General features: G+C 55.3%; 6 protein-coding genes across 6 annotated transcripts; 2 read left to right on the top strand and 4 right to left on the bottom strand.

The window, feature by feature from the left end:
- Positions 1-819: 819 nt before the first annotated feature.
- B0H65DRAFT_462931 (MIK1 protein) lies at positions 820-5,946 on the bottom strand. The gene is made up of 2 exons (XM_062826667.1): positions 1,209-5,946; positions 820-1,120 (listed from the first exon to the last, which is right to left on the bottom strand). The coding sequence occupies exons 1-2, from the start codon at positions 5,921-5,923 to the stop codon at positions 1,000-1,002; spliced, it is 4,836 nt and encodes a 1,611-aa protein (XP_062683355.1). The 5' UTR covers positions 5,924-5,946; the 3' UTR covers positions 820-999.
- A 2,487-nt stretch (positions 5,947-8,433) lies between these two features.
- On the bottom strand, positions 8,434-10,876 carry B0H65DRAFT_422586 (glycoside hydrolase superfamily; the record flags this gene model as incomplete). Its single annotated transcript, XM_062824410.1, has 3 exons — positions 8,434-9,120; positions 9,177-10,430; positions 10,493-10,876. The coding sequence occupies 3 exons, from the start codon at positions 10,874-10,876 to the stop codon at positions 8,434-8,436; spliced, it is 2,325 nt and encodes a 774-aa protein (XP_062683354.1).
- A 583-nt stretch (positions 10,877-11,459) lies between these two features.
- Positions 11,460-13,685, top strand: B0H65DRAFT_170801 (DNA primase small subunit). The gene is made up of 3 exons (XM_062821368.1): positions 11,460-12,069; positions 12,127-12,327; positions 12,386-13,685. The coding sequence occupies exons 1-3, from the start codon at positions 11,663-11,665 to the stop codon at positions 13,494-13,496; spliced, it is 1,719 nt and encodes a 572-aa protein (XP_062683353.1). The 5' UTR covers positions 11,460-11,662; the 3' UTR covers positions 13,497-13,685.
- B0H65DRAFT_170804 (guanine-1-methyltransferase-domain-containing protein) lies at positions 13,685-15,327 on the bottom strand. Its single transcript, XM_062821369.1, has one exon. It carries the CDS (start codon positions 15,227-15,229, stop codon positions 13,874-13,876), a length of 1,356 nt encoding a protein of 451 aa, XP_062683352.1. The 5' UTR covers positions 15,230-15,327; the 3' UTR covers positions 13,685-13,873.
- Positions 15,328-15,400: 73 nt separating this feature from the next.
- On the top strand, positions 15,401-18,601 carry B0H65DRAFT_462917 (muts domain V-domain-containing protein). Its single transcript, XM_062826666.1, has 2 exons — positions 15,401-15,674; positions 15,745-18,601. The coding sequence occupies exons 1-2, from the start codon at positions 15,651-15,653 to the stop codon at positions 18,514-18,516; spliced, it is 2,796 nt and encodes a 931-aa protein (XP_062683351.1). The 5' UTR covers positions 15,401-15,650; the 3' UTR covers positions 18,517-18,601.
- A 694-nt stretch (positions 18,602-19,295) lies between these two features.
- Positions 19,296-19,996, bottom strand: B0H65DRAFT_548054 (increased loss of mitochondrial DNA protein 1; the record flags this gene model as incomplete). Its single annotated transcript, XM_062829553.1, has 2 exons — positions 19,296-19,763; positions 19,859-19,996. The coding sequence occupies 2 exons, from the start codon at positions 19,994-19,996 to the stop codon at positions 19,296-19,298; spliced, it is 606 nt and encodes a 201-aa protein (XP_062683350.1).
- Positions 19,997-20,104: the final 108 nt, after the last annotated feature.

Below are 20,104 nucleotides of genomic sequence, written 5' to 3'. Positions count from 1 at the left end.
TCAGGGGACTTTACTGCAACTGCCCCTCCATTCGTCCCAAGAGCCAGCGAACCTCTATGGCATTCATCTCATCTAAGAGCCATTCGGATTTATTTCATCCCATGTCTTGCAAAGAAGTAACAATTAAGACGAACGGTATTGAAGTAGATCGGATGATATTTTCAATCGGAGCACAGAAAATCCGACTTGCAGAAGTGAACCAATTGCGTAGTGTACAGACAGAACAGAACAGAACACCATAAGAGGTACGTACGATTCACTCTTCTCACTTCACTCCTCGCGCAGTAGGTACCTACACCACCTGGTACCAGAAATATTGTACATAGCAGGCAGGTAGGTACAGACTTACAGTAGGTCTGTCCGATTCCATTCCATCCGTTACAAAGGGTGTACCTATCTGGAAGGAGAGAGAGACCAGCTCAACATCCATACACCATGAGTCCAATTCGACACACACATACACACGCACATACACACATACAGACAGACAGACAGACAAACGCGCGCAAAGAATTCCACTAATTTGCCTCCAGCCGAGCCGAGAACCTTTCTTCGTAAAGAGTCCTCCCCAAAGAGTCCACTCCTTAAATACCTGAATGAACCATTCCCGTGACCGTGACCCTCCGTCCCGTCCCATTATCCTTTTTCCTTCTCGACCTTTTTATTGTCCACACTTCATTATTAACTTGTACTGCCTCTGATTCCCCCAACCCAAGTTCTTCTTCCTGCTCTCACGTCTTCCTCCCAAGTCTTCCTTCTAGTAGAGTAGGGTAAACTCAACTCCACCCCCCCCCCCCCCCCCCCCCCCCCCCCTCCCCTCCCTGGCTGGTTCCTTCTCCTGGCCTCCCTCCTGTCCGTGGTAACGTGGTGAGTAAGCACAAGTGCTCAAGTGTTTGTTTGCGCGCATCACAATGTTACCGCTATGTACCCTCCTCGCTCCTATAAGCCCACCACAGAGAATGATATGATAGATGGCGATGTGTCGTCCGTTCGTTTGAATTAATAAGTGCCCCTAATCTTAGCATACAGCTCCGTATCCATAAAGCTGTAGTTAGGATCCAGCTCGCAAAAGGGGTGTTGGGAGAGGAGGACGTCGGCGGTGGGGCGATCGGTTGGGTCGCTGTTTTGTTTTTTTCGTCGTCAGTATTAGCAACAACACATCGATCTTCAACTCCTCACAACTCTCCACCCAGAAAAAAAAAACTTACACAGTAAAGCAATCCAGCATAAAAGCAATCGCAATCGGCGTGATCTCCTCCCGGATATCATCCGGAATCGGCGGCGTCTCGCCATTCGCAATCTTGTAAATAGCCCCGATCGCCTCATCCTTACTCCACGGCCTGCGGCCCGCAAACATCTCCAGCACCACACAGCCCAGAGACCAAATATCCACTTTGGCCGAATACCCCTCGCCCTGCGACCTGATCACCTCGGGCGCCATCCAGAACACGGACCCCTGCATCGAGTTGGTCTTGTCATTACCATAAATATTATCCGTCTTCTTGGAAATACCAAAATCGGAAATCTTGCACGTGCCGTCCAGGTCCAGCAAGATATTGTCCGCCTTGAGGTCGCGATGCAGGATCCCTTCGCGGTGCAGGTAGGCCAGACCCGAAAGCGTCTGGCGCGTGAGCGAGGCCACCACGGGCTCCTCGAACTTGCCGTGCTTGCGCAGACACGAGCCGATGGAGCCACCGGAAATGTACTCGAGGAAGATGGAGATGGAAGTCTCCTTGCGCTCGCACCCGAGGTACTGCACAATGTTGACGTGATCCAAGTGCTGCATCGTGTCGATCTCCTGGTCGAGCGCGGCCACCAGCTCTTTCATTTTCTTCTTGTCGCCCTGGGCGGCTTTGGGGTTGACTTCGATTTCCTTGACGGCCAGGAACTCACCGGTTGTGGCGTTCATACCGAGGTAGACGCGGCCGAAGGTGCCCTTGCCGATCAGCTGACCCTTGAACCAGCGGAACGTCGTTTGTCTCTTCGGCAATGTGTTGATGTTGTCTTGCGTGGGAAGGGTCTCCTGGGGAATGGTGGACAGAATGGACCCCCGCCTGGGTTCGATCTGCACAATGTTGGCGTTGAACATCTTTGTGCTCTTTCGCCGCATGAGGTTGGTCGTCGCATTAGGAACCCCCGGTGCTGCCACGTTCGTCTGCATCGACGTTTGCGTATAGCGCTTGTGGGCTTCCTGCGCACCGCGGGCCACCTCACGGATGGACTTCATGCGGCCAAGGCCTCTAGACCGGCGCACACTGCCAGATGCCATCGACGATGGGCGTGATTCCAGCGCCTTCAGCGTAGACTCATCAGACCCCAGGGTATCGCTCTCGTTGAAAAGTGAAGAAACCCTGTTAAGCGGCGGGAGCGTAGGCGCGTTGCTGCTACTACTGGCAACCGCGGTGTTGCTCTGAGCCATGGTTTCCGCCATCTGCTGTGGCTGTGTCTGGAACTGGCTCTCATCAACCTCGGCGATCGGTGACGGGGCCTCGACCTCCGTGTCACCGCCCTCCTCAAGCACAGGTTGGTCGACGTCCAAGTTGGGGAAGAAGTCCTCGAGGTTGTTGATAAGGGCGTCGGTCGGGGGACGGTTGGCCCAAACGTCCTTCTCAATGAAAGACTTGCGCCTGCTAATCTTGCACTCCGTCTCTTCCTGTTCCCATTCTTTTGATGATCCCGATGTGACAGGCGCTGACTGCCGGTGACCGTGCCCCGAGGAAGATGGCACACTGGCATGTTCAGGTTCCTCGGTAAACGTGGCCATGCTAGGGCTGGCCTGGGGTGTGGTGAACGCCACGGACAAGTTCTTCTTCGAGCGGTCGGTTGCCAGCTTCAAGCTTGGGCGCTTGCCGAGTCCTTCCTCGCTCCTGCCCGATTCATCCTTTGTCTTCGACGTCTCCGCTGTCTTGAATTTCGAGATCGGAACCGCGAAGAGGCCATCGCCCGAATCATCCTCTGTCTTCGACGTCTCCGCTGTCTTGGGTTTCGAGATCGGGACCGCAAAGAGGCCATCGTCTGAGTCGTCCGAATCATCCTGATCGTCTGCGTTGTCCTGATGGTCTGAACCGGCGTTGAGAGATTCACTCTCAGGAGGTGGGGTGAAGCGCACATCGTTGTCGCTGAAGTCCACATCTGGACCATGGGATTTGCGCTTAGACTCCTCGTGTTGGGCCGGAGCTTGTGGCTGTTGTTGCGGTGGCTGTGGCTGCTGTTGTCTCGGTTGATATTGCTGCTGCTGCTGTTGTTGCTGCGCCTGGTGCTGAAGATGTGGATGGTGCTGCTGCGACGACGATGGCCGGGATGACGATGGCCGGTAATTCTGCTGATATTGTTGCTGGCTAATATGAGACTCGCTAGGTCTCCTACGAGCATTGGGACTAACAGCTGAAGGTGACGGCGCGCGTGCTGTTTGGTAACGCATTTTAGCATCTGTTCTAGTTTCAAGGTAGGGGTTTTGATCATGACGAGGAAGTCGCTGATCCGAGCTCTGCCGGCCATGGACACGTTCACGGAAGCTGCTAGACATGTGAAGTCCGCCTTCTCTTCCAAGTGACATTGCCGATGACGACGGTGACTGGTGAGGAGTCCCCCCACCTGGCGAGTAGTCTGGGACGAGGAAGGGCACATTTCTGGAGCTCCAGGTGGTTGCCCCAGGCGATCCAGGTACACCTCCCGACGGCCGCGGGCTACTGCCTCCACTGACACCGGCACTGGCACCGGAGCTCGATCTGTTGCGCTGTCCAAAGTCGACCAAAGACATGGCTCCCTTACCTCTTTGCTGTTCGCTCATCTCGCCACCATGCCCGACGGGCGCTGAGGCGACACGGTTTGGTGATAATGCGCGAGCACCGCCGGCGACAGGGTGACCGATGCCACCCAGGTGGCCGCCTATATTGATCAACAAGCTGCCGATTCCTCCTGATGGCGATGGCACTTCGGCGGTTCCTCTTATCGCGGCCGGCCTCCTCGTTTGCCTCTCGGGCGTCGGGTTCTCGCGTATGTCGGTCGATACTCGCCTCTGGTGGTATCCATGATCTATGGCGTTGTGATGATGATGGTGATGGGTGGCATGCGCCGTGCTAGGTCGGAATCCCTGTCCAGTTTTCTTACTCAGTGAATTGACCTTGGTTAAAGTAGCCGATGGGTCCCCTGGTGGTGCAGGTGCCTTTCGTACCGGAAACAGGTGATCGGGCCTCTTGTCCTCGAAGGGTGAGAGTCGGGGCTGGTCAAAGTCCACTTTCCTGCCGACGATGCCGACCGGTGTCGTCTCTCCGACCGGGCTCGTCTCCTTGGTTGCGTGCTTTCGGGGGGGCTCCGCCTTGTACTCGATTTGCTCCGCCGCTGGCATCTTCTCGTCCCGGTCCTTGCTGGATATCGTATTCTGCCTCGACGTCGGCGGCGATGAACTAGAACGCTGCCTTTGTCCGTTTAGCCTGTTGAAAGTTTCCTCGTCCATGGGAGGGGCGCCACGAGGGACATACGATGATGGTTGACCGCTTTGGGTTCCGTTACCTGGATACGGTGAATTCGTCATGCCGCCCGGTCTCACAAACAGTTTTAGTGTGCCGACTGCGTCCGCCCGTAGCCTTTTGTTCGTGAGTAGTTTCATGTCGTCCAAGGGCTCCTCATGGTCAAACTTGCCCAGCTCAGTCACGTAGATTGCCGCGCCTTCACTGTCAGGTAGGCCCAGGTTGATGCACACTAGCTGTCTCAAGTCATGTGCGGAGTCGATATCAGTAACATCCAACATACGATAATTCCAGTGGTCCAGAGTAGCGAGGAGATAAACCCGGGTAGCAACCACGCTCTTCTTCCTACTATGGCCACTGTGAAATCCGAGGCTGTGATCGTGAGTCGAGATACTTGAACCGGGGCGCTGATCGAGGGAAGTTTCGCTGACATGACCGGCACGACTACCAAGCGAGTGAGCTTTGAAACCGGTAGCTGGACTGGTGGGTGAATCTAGTTCGTCAGGCGATGTTCCATCTTCCTTTCTCTTGTTCCGCGACAAGAACGACAAGAACGACTTTGGGCCTTTGGCGCTGTTTGGAGGGTCAGTCCCGGCACTCCTGTCTCCGGTGTCAACGACACCCAAAGGCCGACCGCCATCTTGACCGTTCCGACGGTCAGGGTTGTTTGTGTTAAAGCTATTCTTAATCATATCGGCGAGGCTTCCGTTCTTAATGAACATGGCTGCGGCATCGGCAGGAATGCCAGACCCGTACTGTGCTGCGTTTGAGGATACTGAATCACTGCTGTTGCGCGAACGATGACCAAACCTGCTGCCACTGCGTGGTGACGATGACAAAATTGGGTGGCCAGCGTTAGAAGGGAAGAGGGCAGAAGAAGGGATAGGACTACCACCGATCGGACTGTCCTGCCTTTCTCTCCCGACGTTACGGAACGTGCCTGCGTTTAGGTCGCCCGATTCGCTCACGTTACTGGTGCTCGGGCTGTGACGACGGGCGCTGTCTATATCCAGGTTCTTCATCAGGCTACGGTGGTTTGGCTCAGCTGATGACATGGTACTCGTCAGCAGCGGCATCGTCGTTGAGCGCGATTGGGAGAATCTCCTGCCTGCGAAGCCCGGTCCCGGGGCCTTGGGTCCGGACTGAACTTGCTCTTCCTGCACGAAGGGACGAGATTTGCTGAACTCCACGTTTGGAGAATCTGCAGAATCGGGACCTGCGCTCGGCGGAACACTTGCACTAACGGACTCTTTGCGGGCATGGCCTCCAGCTCCTCCTCCTTGTGCACCTCCACTTGCCGGAACTTTGGAGGGATCTACAGGTCGACCCGTCACGATTCCCCTGATGAGTCGTCGCATCCGCTTGCCTTCCTCCCGCTCCTTCGTCTGGTCCCAGCCCGTCTTGCTCATCTGGCACTCATGCGCCAGCTGCGGATATACCTGCTGGTGCATCATACCAAAGTTTCCGCGACCACCATGACCACTGCCAAGTTCCAGAAACTGCGCACCATGGAGGTTCAAAACCTTGAACGTGTTCACCCAGTCCTGGGAGAAGCTGTTTCCCTGAAGCCACATCAAGACCCTTTCAAGCGGCCACTGCGCTGCCAGCTCGGGCGGGATGGCAGACGAGCTGTTGGGGGTGTTGCTGGTGGTCGATAAGCCCCTGTCTGCCGTGGGAGCAGCAGCATATAACCTATGCGCATCCTCCATGGATGTTCCTGCCAACCAGCTCCCTGGGCCAGCGATCTCGTCGGCCAGCCCCAAGCCCGGAATGCCCACGCCTTCACCATACGTGTCGCCGGCCGAAGGGATATAGGTCGCGCTCATTTGCTCGCTCGGTGGAGGCGGGGGAGGTATCGTGATCGAGGTGGCGGGTGGGCCCGGGGTGTTGGAAGCGGACGCAGCCGCCGCCGCCGCCGCCGCAGCCTGCGCATGCAACAAGGGATTGTAGGCCTGCAGCCCGCCATTTCCACCAGGCGGGGGAGGAGGGAGGTTGAAGGCGGTTTGTCCGTTATATGGGCGTCCCCAGGCGCCATGCCATGGTGCAGCGCCCAAGGCGCTCGGCGGGGGAATAGCGCTCGGGGGGAAACCCGGGTTCCCGGGAGGCGGGCCGGGAGGAGGCGGCAATAGGGAGCCGCCCACAGTTCCTGGTGCGCCCGGGTAGCGAGGGGGTGGAGGAGGAATGTTCATGACGTTGTTGATGCCTGCGACTCCAGAACCGACTTGCGGGGGTGACATGGGCGGCGGCGGCGGGACCGCAAAGGGCCGCGGAGGGTCCCTCTGGCCATTTTGGTACATGGCCGGAGGCAACACCTAGGTACGGTGTTGAGCGATGTCGTCGGGAAAGTAAGGCGATAATGCGATGGCCACGGAGGGTATGGCAGTATATGGCGGTTTCCCAGAGGCCGGCAAGGGTCGCCGGCCACGGACTATCGGTTGATCGAGGTTCGCGGGCGGGGAAGGCTGAGGCCGATCGTTTTGCGCGAGTCGTCTGATGTTTCTGGATATCTGCTTGGACGGGATGATAGTCTAAGGTGCAATAGGAAAGCGAATGCCAAGGTATGGGCCTGCTGCTGGAATACCTAGAGTCGGGCTACCTAGACTGTGACATATGGAGGACGTTATCGTCGAAGATGGGGATAGAGACAAACGAGCGTATGTCTTCGACGACCAACCCTGGCTGGCTCTGAGAAAAAAAAGAGGGTGTTGTGGTTGTTGGGCCCGGACAGCTATTGGGTGCGGCACAGTCGAGATAACAAAGGTCGGGGTGATGGAGCGTCCCGAGGTACGGCCTCTAGTGTGGGCTGTAGGTAAAGTAGGAAGGTAGCTTCAAGTAGGCAATACCTAGCGCTGGATATATCTACCTGGACCTAGGGTCGGTCGACGATAGTGTAAAGAGGTAGTAGGTAGTGTTACTGTGATTGACAGGATGGAAGCTGAAAGAGGAAGATGGCAACCACCTAATCGAGGTTGAGGTGGATTGTCGGTTGACACGAATGACGGCACCGTCAGATCCTGGAGAGGAGAGGTGTGGTTGTGCTGAATGGTTGTGTGGTTGTGGTACGACAACGTCAATTGTAGAGCCGAGGAAAATGAAAAATAATGTTTGGATGAAAATGGAATATCGTATGACACTGTGCAGAACTGGAAATTAGATGACCAACTGAAATGACCCCTTTCTCCCCCTAGGTCTACACGTTTCTCCTTCCCTTGCCCATGTCCATTGATTCCCAATCTTTTCCGGCTGGGCGGGCCAGACTCGCGCATGAAGAACACCACACACGACAGTCCTTGTTCGGGTGAAGTGTCTTTGTGTGTCCAGATCCCCTCTGCTCTCTAAAACGTGTCGCTCTCTAGAGGTACACAACAAACAGTACTAGGTAGCCAAAAGCACAGTCTCAGTAGCCTACTCGGATATCCCGTCCGTCGTACGTCTGCTGCCCGCTAGCACCGTCGTTTCGGGCGGTACACGTACCTTGTAGCGCTGCTCTGACGTTGTTAGTGTCGGGTACCCTGGCTCGCCTGGTCAGTGCCTGCTGGGGTTTCGCGACACCTACATAGCTTTCTGCACAAGTGGAACAAGATACCTCAAGATGCCAGTACAACTTATTCACTTGACAAGCTGCTCATGTCGAAAATTGTACAAGTCAACAGTCAACACAAGCTTTCTCGTCCACTCGGGAGTCGGGACAAAACCGGTCTTAACAAACAGGGACTCCACAGTTAGCCAGCCCCGCCCGTGCGTCTGGACCCGATGGGGAGCCCGATCCGATTTCACAGTGGGGCCGTTCAACCTCCGTGGTTCCACCTCGGACTCCCGGGCTTTCCTGACAATCCGTCGGCTGTTTCAACCCTGGGACCGAGAAACTTCTGAAACATCATTTACATGTACCGACAATCCCGCCCAAAGCTCCGCTATGCATTCAATGCTATCACTGTCAAAGATACAAGATTCTTCAGTGCCCTTACATGACAACGCAAGCCTCCAAAAACCCTTTAGCCTGGTTAAAGATTTGGTCGTAGTATCCGACCTCGGACCCCTCACCCGAGGCGCCATTAACCTGCTTGACCACACCCGTAACCCGAAGCGTCTGTTCTCCTTCTCCGTGCCACCACCTCAACTTCTGCAACGACGTGGTCTCTTCCTCATCACTCCTAATCTCCCACTTGCCCGAGCTTACCTCCACATGGCAGCCGTCTTTCGGGAAGTGGTAGTCGGGCAAGAAGACCACCGTTGGAGTATCCGGCTTGGCCGCCTCCGGAGCTTGGATTGTCATGTTGAACTGGCATGACCCGAGGTCGAACCCGTATTTCTTCACGGTACCGGCGGTGGCTATTGGTGCTGGGCGCACGTATGCCTCGGCTGCGCGGTATCCGGGACTGTTGGTCAATTCCGGCTGACGCTGCGTGCTCTCCGACGATATGGAGGGGTTGGTGAGCGTGCGCTTGATGTTAGCTGGAGTTACGCTGCTGTCGTCGTCCAAGTCATCATCTTTAGTGCCTGTTGGAGTCGCAATGCTAGAGCTTGACCCAGATCTTGACCGATTGGGACTGTGTGACTTCGGAACGGGTGACTGTGGAAGAAGCTTGTCATCCACCGAAAAGATGGACAGATCTTCTCCATTCCATTGATCTCCCTTTTCATGATCGTTCTACAATCGCCGGTTAGCTTCAAGTCTGCAAAAGTTGACCACATATTGATACATACCTTGGTCATATAGAGCCACAGCGTGTAGCCCTCCAATCCCGCCCCTTCTACACCGTAATGGTTGGCATCCATCGCAGCCGACTGGCTCGAGTAGTCGCCCGTCTTGTAAGCATTCTTGTCATCCATGTCGTAAGGAATGCCGAACTCGGTCATCACGCAGGGGTGATTCCCGATATAATCAAGACCTTCCTGTCTCATAGTGGCATGCTGATTTTTGAAGCAATTCCGGATAGCCGTCTCTCCAATCTTGATCCCAAACGCAGGGCTCCAATATTTACCGCGGAGAATTCCTATCACGTCGACATTCCACACTCGGTTCCATTTCTTCGTCATGAGGGTGATGCCGTCGTACCAATGTGGCGCGTATACTAGCAAAGGGTCATCGCCATCCGCAGTACCAATGATTTTGGGAGGCAGCTCCATGGTAGGTCCCTGAAGAAGGATGATGGCGTCGTGGTGGATTTTTCGGATCGTGTCCCTGTATTTGCGGAAAAAGTCCATGAAATAGCGGTTGCTGAAATAAGGATAGTCGACATGTTCGCCAGTCAGAGGATGCTTGCCGAAGTAGTCCTTTTTGAGCAGAGAGTCGGTGGCTGGATCCCAAACACCGTGCTGAGCCCATATACACTGGCCTAGTTTCCACCCCGGGTCTCTCTTGTAGCCATAGCGAGACTCGTCATAGTCGGCTGGTAACCACGCCTGCTCACCACTAGGATCAATGAGCGCCCTTCCAACCTTGTACGGACCCATGCCGCCCATGTCCCACGTATCAACCTCAGTCGCCCGACCAGACCCCGTAAGTATGGTTTGCCAGATGGTCGGGCACGTCCCCTTCTTCAAGTTTTGCTCCTTAGGGATGACGGAAATATCCTCATAACCGATCATACCCTTGTTGGGCTCATTCAGACTTTCCCAGCCAAAGACCACATCGTTCTCAATGTCCCCAGCCTCGTGTATTCGCTGCGCAAGGTGAGCGCAAGCTTTGAACAAGTGATCCTGTAGGTAGTCCTGGATGTTGACGCCGTCAATGATACATTTTGGCGCAAAGTCTCGCCCAGCGAAGAACAGTGTGAACATGGTTGCGGCAGCGAGTCTGTAATAGTTTGTCGACCAGATCATCTTGGGAAAGTTCTGGGGTTCTGGGTAGACGTTATGAACAATGGCCGCCTCTGTTGCTGCAAAGCTTTGTGGGTTCAAACCGGCAGCGTAGAGCGTCCACATGGGGGCGCCAGAGCCGCCTGAGAAACGAGACCACTGTGACGCGCAAGAGTTAGCTTCCAAAGGCCAACAACTACACAAAAGAGAAGTTCACTTACGACATCCTGGTGAGGATCCATAAAGATGTAGAAGCCATAGCTCTTGGCCACGCGCAGAACGTCAATGGTGTGCTGTATCCATTCCTCGTCGTAGATGCCAGGGCCAGCAGCTTCAATGGCCTCCCACGTAAAGACATAGCGGATGGTGTTGTATCCGAACCGTTTTAGACGCGAGAAATGGAGGTGGGCTTCTTCCTTGGGAAACGGTCGTCCAGTAAACTTGACATTGTCGCCATCGAAGAAGTTCTCGCCGACATGGGACGGCTGCTCGGGTTTGTTGGGATACTTGGCGTCGCCCGCGACATTGATGCCTCGTAGCGTGATCTGTCTCCCGTGGACGTCACGAAAGGAGCCGTTCTCGATGGTGAGGCGGAAGCCGGCCATGTTGGTGGTAGAGGTATCCCTGGTCGGCGATGTATCAATGTTGCAAGAGGTATAAGACAGTCGGTATAACAACTAGTACACGGATTAACGGATTATGTGATAGGTAAAGAGGTCAAGGAAAAGTCAGACAAAAGGTTGGGATGATCGGTCGGTGTTGGGTAGTTCCCGCCTGCCCTTGTTGATCCCATGTTTGGTCAGTGGTCGACGTTGCTGGGCTGCTGTTCCCGCCTTCCCCAATGACGTCGGGGGTTTAGCGGCGATAAGGGGCCGGATGACAGGCGATGGCAGGGGGGAACTGGGCGGATACGGGGAAGACAGGGGGCCAAGATCTCGCCAGCACACGGCAGCGATCCCCATCCCATACACCCCGCCCTTTCTTCAAGCAGTCGCGCAATGTGTGAAGTTGAAGCTGTTGGGGAATTGGGAAGGGATCATGGTAATGGAGGAAGAAGTATAGAATTGGGGAGGAACGAATAACAATTGGAACCAATTCGTTCCATCTAATGTCATGGGAAAAGGGTTAGGGTTTAACATGCTTGGAATGCATCAGTGGACTTTGATTATCAGCGTGCACCCCTGCATGAGCATGGTCCTCGCTCCACTGCAAGTGCTTTACGCGTGCCGCGGTTTTGCGACGCGACGGTTACTGAATTGTTTCGTGAATCGTGAAATCAACACTGGGAAACGAGGAGGATTATTTACCTTCCAAACATCCACGGCTGTTCACCTCAGGACAGGATAGTACTCGATTCAAGGACACTACTCTCATATCTGAACGACCTCACAATGCCTCATTCCGAATCACCACCAGAGTCAGAGGACTCGCCGACACCCATGGTCGATGTCGACCAACAACAGCAAGAGGATGCCGCTCCTGAGAGCACAACCGCCCAAGTGCCGGAAGTCCAGCAGCCAGCAGACGAGGACGTTGACATGACGGATTCAAATGCCCCAACTCAAACCTTGGCCGAGTCGGAGTCCAAGGCTGAAAGCCAAGCCGAGCCACAAAACGATCAAGATACGCCAGTCCCAGAGGCTGCCACGAGTGCACCGAGCGAGAGCAAACCGGCGACAGGAGTGAAGCTCGAGGAACTGTTTGATGAGATGGACTCCGACGAAGATGACGAGTTCCCAACTTCCAAGGCAGCAAAGAGGGAGCCAGCAAGCTCACCCGATCTGCTCTCCTCGCAAAGGTAGCACAATCATGCTTTCCAAACCCAGAACAGCAGAAGCTAACTAGCTGTCTGTAGTGACATGGAGATTGATCTCCACGAAGCCTCAGATCCCGAAGTCATGCGCACATTCTACCAGCGTCTCTTCCCGTGGCGATACCTGTTCCAATGGCTTAACCACAGCCCAACACCTACCAACGATTTCGGCCATCGTGAATTCGCCTTCACGTTGCAGAACGACGCATACCTACGATACCAATCCTTCACCACCTCGGATCTGTGAGTGCCTTCGTCCAATTCCCTACCGGCTATCCATTGGCTAACGCGACTCGAACAGATTGCGCAAAGATGTCCTCCGCCTCATGCCCTCGCGTTTCGAAATCGGCCCCGTCTACACAGCCAACCCCCGAGATCGCAAAACGCTACGGAACTCGTCCGCCTTCCGGCCCCTCTCCAAGGAGCTCTGCTTCGATATCGACTTGACCGACTACGACGACATCCGCACCTGCTGCGACAAGGCCAATATCTGCCAAAAGTGCTGGCAGTTCATCACCATGGCCATCAAAGTGATCGACACGGCGCTGCGCGAGGACTTTGGCTTCAAGCACATCATGTGGGTATACTCTGGCCGTCGCGGTGCCCACGCGTGGGTATGCGACAAGGCGGCGCGATCGCTGGACGACCAAAAACGTCGGGCCATCGCCGGCTACCTCGAAGTCATCCGGGGCGGCGCGCAGAGCGGCAAGAAAGTCAACCTCCGCCGACCTTTGCACCCGCACCTGGTCCGCTCCCTCGACATCCTCAAGCAGCACTTCCAGTCGGACGTGCTCGAGGCCCAAGACCCGTGGCGCACCGAGGACCAGCAGGAAAAACTCCTCGCCCTTTTGCCTTCGGATCAAAAGCAACTCGTGTCCGCCCTCCGCAACAAGTGGGCCTCTAGCCCGGACCGCCCCTCAACCCTGAAATGGGCCGACATCGACACGGTGGCCAAGACGTCCACCGCAAAAAACCTCGACACCAAGTCCCTCCTCGACGCCAAGCAAGATATCGTGCTCGAGTACACGTACCCGCGCCTCGATATCGAGGTGTCCAAGAAGCTGAACCATTTGCTCAAGTCGCCCTTTGTCGTGCACCCCGGCACAGGGAGGGTGTGTGTGCCGATTGATGTGAAGAGGGGGGGATTAGAGAGTTTTGATCCGTTGGGGGTGCCGACGGTGCAGAGCCTGATTAGGGAGATTGACGAGTGGAAGAAACCGGAAACCAAAAAAGGGGAGGAGGAGAAGCAGGAGGAGAAACATGTGGTGGATTGGGAGAAGACGAGTCTGAAGGGGTATATTGAGTTTTTTAGGAACTTTGTGATTGGGTTGATGAAGGATGAGAGGGAGGTTAAGGTGAAGAGGGAGCGGGAGGAGGAAGGAGGAGGAGGAGGTGAGAGTATGGAGTTTTGATGACGAAGATTTAAAAGATGGGGAATTGGGGGACCATAAAAGGGTTGGTTGGGTTTAAATGTTTGCGCATTTGGTGATGGGTCAATCGGCGTTGTAGGTGCTACTGGGTATGCAGGCCGAGATTTAGCAGGTCTACGGCTGACTTGAACAACATGGGGACTCGATAATCCCTTTTGAAGACTGTGGAGGGGTATCTGTTTTGTTGGCTCAATAATTGGGTATATATGCTTGTGATGCTCCCGCTATCCTAAACATGCAACGGCTTTGCTAATCTGCCACTGTGTGTGTTATGGGGAAATTTCACTGGACTTTCTCTACAGAGCGCAGAGCCGTCATCCACGCCGTTCGAAGGAGTTGTTTGAGGTGAGAAAGAGCTCTTAACCAGACATCTGCACATCCTGTGCCTGCTCTGTCGTCTGGTCTGTGACATGCGTAGCTGCAGCCTCACCGTTGGCTTCCTCAGCGCCATTCTCCTCCTCCTCCTCTTCATCATCTTCGCCATTGTCCGCAGCAGGGGTACCGCACGACGACTCGGCCTTGAGGGTTCCGCCCTTTCTCTTGGGAATAACCGTCAGGAACGCCTCACCCCAGTCACCACACTCGAGCCATTTGGCCATGATCTCTACAACCTGGTTCGTTGTGAGGACATAGCGGCTCTGCATCGCCATGTACTCTCCAATAGGCAGCTTGGCCGTCCGCACCTTTGCCGCCTTGGCCCGTCCGTAGCAGAGACCCTTCTCGCGGTTCCTATCCACCAGGCCACCGATGACGTAGCACGTGTTCGCTTCTAGCTTGTCCAAGGTGTAGTCAGACTCTGCCGACAGGTAAACAATCGACTGGTTCACATCCTCGGCCTCTTCCTCGGGCTTCGGCTTGGGAGCCGCAGCCGCATCACCACCCTCGGCACCCTCTACCGTCTCCTCGGCTTCTGGCTCAGGCTCAGGAAGCGACAACCCACCATTTCCACTCGGCTTGATGAGATCAATCATGCCCTCCTTGACATCAGCCTCCTCCATCATGCCCTTCGCAATCTCCGCCGCCTGCATGAAATCGCCCTCCACGCACTTTACGCCCCCCTTCCAGTTCAGGTGCGCGTTATTCAGCACCGAAACGAACCGGTCCTTGAGCTTGCCCTTCCACGAGCTGATCAGCAGCTGCGCCTGGTACTTGGCCCGGCGGTTCTGCGAGTAGCTACGCACGATCTGCGAAGACAGCGACACGATCTCGTTGTCGCGCATGTACTCCTCAAAGTCGCAGTCGATGATGAAGGCCACGGGAACCGGGTGTGCCACCCACGGCTCCTTGCACAGCTTTTTGAGGGCCTCCTCCGGGTCCTGGCCGGCCGCTTGGGCTTCGGCTACCACGGCTTCTTTGAGGGCTCGCTTCTTGGCTTGTTGCTGGTGTCGCTTTTCTTTGCGCTTTTCCTTGCGTTCTTGTCGGAATTGTTCGTGGGCTGCTTGGCGGCGGAGGCGCTTGAGTTGGTTTTTGGAGATTTTGGGGGTGCCATCTTCTTGTTGTTGTTGGACTTGTGGCTCTTGAGCGTTGTCTGTGGTAGTTGTGGTTTGCTCGGTCGGTTGCTGCTCAGTGCTGGGAGCCGACTGCTCGGTTTGTTGTTGCTCGACCATCTCTTTCGTTAGCTGCTCTTCCGCCTTTCGCTTTGAATTGGCTGTCGATACGGTGTCTGCTAGAGGTTCTGCTTGGGCCACAGCGACTTGAGGGGTTTGCTCCGCCATATTGTGTGGTGACAAAGATGGAGAGAGAAAGATAAATGGAGATATGGAAATGGAAGATGGCGATCTAAAAGTTTAAGTGGGGAAAGAATTTAAAGGCCGCGGAGGGGTGTCACTGGAAGCGGCAGAAACACCCCTCTGTTTTAATGGTGCATTTAGGCGGTCTGTGCTGTGGAAGGTGCTACAAAGACACCCCCGTCCATGCCTAGACGCGTCCCCCATGCATCTCTTTTAATTGAGGCGCGTCTCCCCAATGACACGCGGACCAGCATCTTCTTTCCGCAACAAGTCCTTGGTGTCACCACTGCAACCTCGGCCCTCCCACTGTTCTTTCTCTGGAATTTGTGCCGGTAAGCAAGAGGGAGGCGTCAGTTTTGTACTACCTGAACATCGGACGAGACTTCAGTAAGATATCTTGGCCAAAATGTCCTCCAGACCAGAGCTTAAGGTTCGTCAACAGCTCCATATGGAAAGACAACAGTCGACAGCTAGCTGACTATGGAACTTCATATCTGTAGGTCGACGACGAACATGGCTTCATCCGCTTCTACAAGTCCCTGCCGCAACTTGGCGAAGAGGCCATAAGGATATTCGACAGAGGTGACTGGTACACAGCACACGGCGACGATGCCACCTTTATTGCCCGAACCGTCTACAAGACAACATCCGTCATCCGCCAGCTTGGCCGAAGCGACCATACCGGCCTTCCATCAGTTACCATGACCGTAACCGTCTTCCGACAATTCCTCCGTGAAGCCCTGTTCAAGCTAGGGAAACGAATCGAGATCTGGGCCAGCCCCAATGGCCGCATGAACTGGAAGATCGTCAAGCAAGCTTCCCCAGGAAACCTACAGGATGTGGAGGATGAGTTGGGTGGTCAGTTCGAGGGAGCTCCCGTTATCCTAGCGGTCAAGATCTCGGCCAAGGCTTCGGAAGCCAGGACAGTGGGAGTTTGCTTTGCCGATGCCAGTGTACGGGAACTGGGAGTTAGCGAATTCCTCGACAACGATCTATACTCCAACTTCGAAGCATTGCTCATTCAACTAGGCGTTAAGGAGTGTATCGTCACACAAGACAAGGGCGAGAAGGAAAAGGATCCAGAGTTGGCCAAGTTGAGGCAGATCATTGACAACTGCGGTGTTGCCATAGCAGAAAGGCCAGCAGGCGAATTCGGCACCAAGGACATCGAGCAAGATCTGTCGCGGCTGCTGAAGGATGAACGCGCTGCCACTTTACTCCCGCAGACCGACTTGAAACTCGCTATGGGATCTGCCGCGGCCCTCATCAAATATCTAGGCGTCCTCCATGATCCCTCCAACTTTGGCCAGTATCAACTGTACCAACACGACCTGGCCCAGTTCATGAAGCTGGATGCGGCAGCATTGAAAGCTCTCAACCTCATGCCTGGTGCTAGGGACGGAGCAAAGAACATGAGTCTGTATGGGTTGTTGAACCACTGTAAGACTCCCGTGGGAAGCAGACTGCTTTCCCAATGGCTCAAGCAGCCCCTGATGAATGCGGATGAGATTGAGAAGCGCCAGCAACTGGTCGAGGCCTTTGCCAATGACACTGAGCTACGACAGACAATGCAAGAGGAACATCTGAGGTCCATCCCCGACTTGTACCGGCTGTCTAAGCGGTTCCAGCGTGGCAAGGCAACACTAGAGGATGTCGTAAGGGCATACCAAGTAGTCATTCGCCTACCAGGCTTCATTGGAACCCTCGAAGGCGTGATGGACGAAGCTTACCGTGACCCTCTTGATGAAGTCTACACCAACAAACTCCGCGAGCTCTCAGACAGCCTCGTCAAGTTGCAGGAAATGGTCGAGACCACAGTTGATCTTGACGCCCTCGACAACCACGAGTTCATCATCAAGCCCGAGTTTGACGATAGTCTACGCATCATCCGCAAGAAGCTGGACCGACTTCGCACCGACATGGACAACGAGTTCGCCGAAGCCGCCGACGATCTCGGCCAGGAGCGCGAGAAGAAGATCTTCCTTGAGAACCACAAGGTCCACGGCTGGTGTATGCGTCTCACTCGCACCGAAGCTGGCTGCATCCGCAACAACTCGCGCTACCTGGAGTGCTCAACCCAGAAGAACGGTGTCTACTTCACCACCAAGACTCTCCAAACCCTCCGCCGCGAGTTCGACCAGCTCTCCCAGAACTACAACCGCACCCAAAGCAGTCTCGTCAACGAAGTCGTCGGCGTCGCCGCCTCATACTGCCCCGTCCTCGAGCGGCTCGCCGCCGTTCTCGCCCACCTCGACGTCATCGTCTCCTTCGCGCACTGCTCCGTCCACGCTCCCACCTCCTACGTGCGGCCCAAGATCCACCCTCGCGGCACCGGCCGCACCGTCCTCACCGAAGCCCGCCACCCGTGCATGGAAGTCCAAGACGACGTGACCTTCATCACCAACGACGTCACCCTCTCGCGCGAGGACTCTTCCTTCCTCATCATCACCGGCCCCAACATGGGCGGCAAGTCGACGTACATCCGGCAGATCGGGGTGATCGCGCTCATGGCACAGATTGGCTGCTTCGTGCCCTGCTCGTCAGCGGAACTGACCATCTTCGACAGCATCCTCGCGCGCGTCGGCGCGTCCGACTCGCAGCTCAAGGGCGTGTCGACCTTCATGGCCGAGATGCTGGAGACGGCCAACATCCTCAAGTCGGCCACGGCCGAGAGCCTGATCATCATCGACGAGCTGGGTCGCGGCACGTCGACGTACGACGGCTTCGGCCTCGCCTGGGCCATTTCGGAGCACATCGTCAAGGAGATCGGCTGCTTTGCGCTGTTCGCCACCCACTTCCACGAGCTGACCGCGCTGGCGGATAGTTACCCTAATGTCAAGAACCTGCACGTTACGGCGCACATCAGCGGCACCGATACCGAAGACGAAAAGAACAAAAAGAAGCGCGAGGTAACGCTCCTCTACAAAGTCTCCCCAGGCATCTGCGACCAGAGCTTCGGCATCCACGTCGCCGAGCTGGTCCGGTTCCCGGACAAGGTGGTGCGCATGGCCAAGCGCAAGGCGGACGAGCTGGAGGACTTTACCAGCAAGCATGACGAGGATAACGGAGGAGGTGGTTTGGGTGTTCAGTACAGCAAGCAGGACGTGGAGGAGGGCAGTGCGCTGTTGAAAGACGTGCTGGTGAAATGGAAGGATGAGGTGAAGAGTGGGCAGATGAGTAAAGAGGAGATGGTGGGGAGGTTGAAGGAGTTGGTACAGAAGGATGAGAGGTTGTTGGGGAATCCGTTTTTTAAGAGTGTTCAGGCGTTGTGAGGGAGGCGAGGTGAGGGATTACGCCTCACTTGGTGCTGTGAAGGTGGACAGTTAAGGTTGCTGTTGGAGATGTTTTCATCCGGGGGGGGGGGGGGGGGGGAGGGGATATTATCTGGAATGTTAAGGACGGTTACGGGCGGGGCGGTGTATGACTACTGGGCTGGCTATGTGGCAGGGAAAACTAATGCTTATGCTCACTTTGGGCGTTTAACTGATTTTCAATCATACGGAGGTAATCAGACCAGGCAAGGCAGGAAAGGCGTTCAGAGAGCAGGGCAGAGTTGTTTGTACATGTCACACGGATCAAAATATAGGAGCAATGATGACAATGGTAGTCGATATGGCACTGGACGGTCAGTTATTGTACACTGGCAGTAAAAAAACTGTCCTACCTTTGGGGGTGTCCCAGGCCCAGATCCAGTCATCATATTCGAAAATCTGATCCAAAGCAGTTGAACAGCCCCGAGACCTTTTTAAAAGTGCTGGTGGCCTGGACCGGCTTCTTCCCTACCTCTCTGCCAAGGTCAGGCGAGCCACCGGTAGTCCACATATCGCCTCCCTGAGGGCTCCCGTCTTCTTCTTTGGAGACTAATATGATAGCTAGACGGACCGTTCGCCAATCCGTCAGTCCCTTCAGATTTCGGGTCCAGTATCAATCAGTATGCAAAAGTAAGTAACTTGGCCGTGGCCAGCCAACCAAGATGCCATTTTGAAATCCTAGATCCCTTTCATTGTAAACCATATAGCCATGCGTAACATCAGATCCCATCCATTCCCCTTCACAACCTCAACCTCTCCCTCTCCTTCTCCCTCATCTGCTTCGCCCTCTTCAAAATCCCCTCCTGCTCCTCCTTCAACGTCATCAACACCCAAAACCAGCTAAAAGTCTCGACAAGCATGAAGGTGAAAAACACCCTGTTCTTGAGCGCATCGCCTCCCCAGCCCCAATCTCCCGCCGCATCCTTAGCCGCATACTCCCCGCCGAACGACGTCGTCGGGTGGCTGAACTTTCCTCCGGAGGTGCCGGCCGAGTCATAGAGGGGCGACGAAGCCGAGAAAAAGAAGCTGTAGAGCGTCAAGAAGAAGGAGATGGTTAGGCGTAAGGGCACTTGAGAGCCCCAGTGGTGGATCAAAGCAATCTCTTCGGGCATGGAGAGCGAGACCAGGTCGGTGAGACCCCAGAGGCCGAGGACGATGCCGAGGAAGGCGGCGGTGGGGGATTGAGTTTCGAAGTGGCGGGATTCGGGCTGCGGAAGAAGGAAGGATATAGGTTAGAATCGTATTGCCGCTGGCTGACCTCAGGAAATGGGGAAGTATGTAGAGAAAGGGAGGGGGAACATACCAGGCCCATAGCCTCCCCAAGTAGCCAGACTACGCCCTGGTCGGCAATGGTGGCGGGACGGGTGATGAAGAAGAAGGCGAGCGTGATGTGGAAGAGAGAGATGGAGGTTAGAATCGTTGTGGCGGATATGAGCCCCATGGTGACGGATGGGTTTATTTGTCGCTGTCGCTGTCGCGATTCTAGGTTGGTCGGCTTGACAGGATGGATGGTACGGGCTGCCGTGCGGTAAAGGGGCGCTGTAGATGC

The sequence above is a fragment of the Neurospora tetraspora genome, assembly GCF_033439725.1.
Source record: "Neurospora tetraspora strain CBS 560.94 chromosome Unknown B0H65scaffold_3, whole genome shotgun sequence".
NCBI lineage: Eukaryota > Fungi > Ascomycota > Sordariomycetes > Sordariales > Sordariaceae > Neurospora > Neurospora tetraspora.
The sequence above is the reverse complement of the archived record's forward strand: the minus strand, read 5'-3'. Positions and strand labels throughout refer to the sequence as shown.

Excerpts from the sequence above, each read along its gene's own strand:
- B0H65DRAFT_170804 (XM_062821369.1), bottom strand. The coding sequence starts at position 15,229 with ATGGCGGAGCAAACCCCTCAAGTCGCTGTGGCCCAAGCAGAACCTCTA.
- B0H65DRAFT_462931 (XM_062826667.1), bottom strand. The coding sequence starts at position 5,923 with ATGATGCACCAGCAGGTATATCCGCAGCTGGCGCATGAGTGCCAGATG. Across the intron at positions 1,121-1,208 it reads ATGCTGGATTGCTTTACTGT|CGACCCAACCGATCGCCCCA; the intron begins GTAAGTTTTTTT and ends AAAACAAAACAG.
- B0H65DRAFT_170801 (XM_062821368.1), top strand. The coding sequence starts at position 11,663 with ATGCCTCATTCCGAATCACCACCAGAGTCAGAGGACTCGCCGACACCC. Across the intron at positions 12,070-12,126 it reads GATCTGCTCTCCTCGCAAAG|TGACATGGAGATTGATCTCC; the intron begins GTAGCACAATCA and ends AGCTGTCTGTAG. Across the intron at positions 12,328-12,385 it reads TCCTTCACCACCTCGGATCT|ATTGCGCAAAGATGTCCTCC; the intron begins GTGAGTGCCTTC and ends CGACTCGAACAG.
- B0H65DRAFT_462917 (XM_062826666.1), top strand. The coding sequence starts at position 15,651 with ATGTCCTCCAGACCAGAGCTTAAG. Across the intron at positions 15,675-15,744 it reads CCTCCAGACCAGAGCTTAAG|GTCGACGACGAACATGGCTT; the intron begins GTTCGTCAACAG and ends TCATATCTGTAG.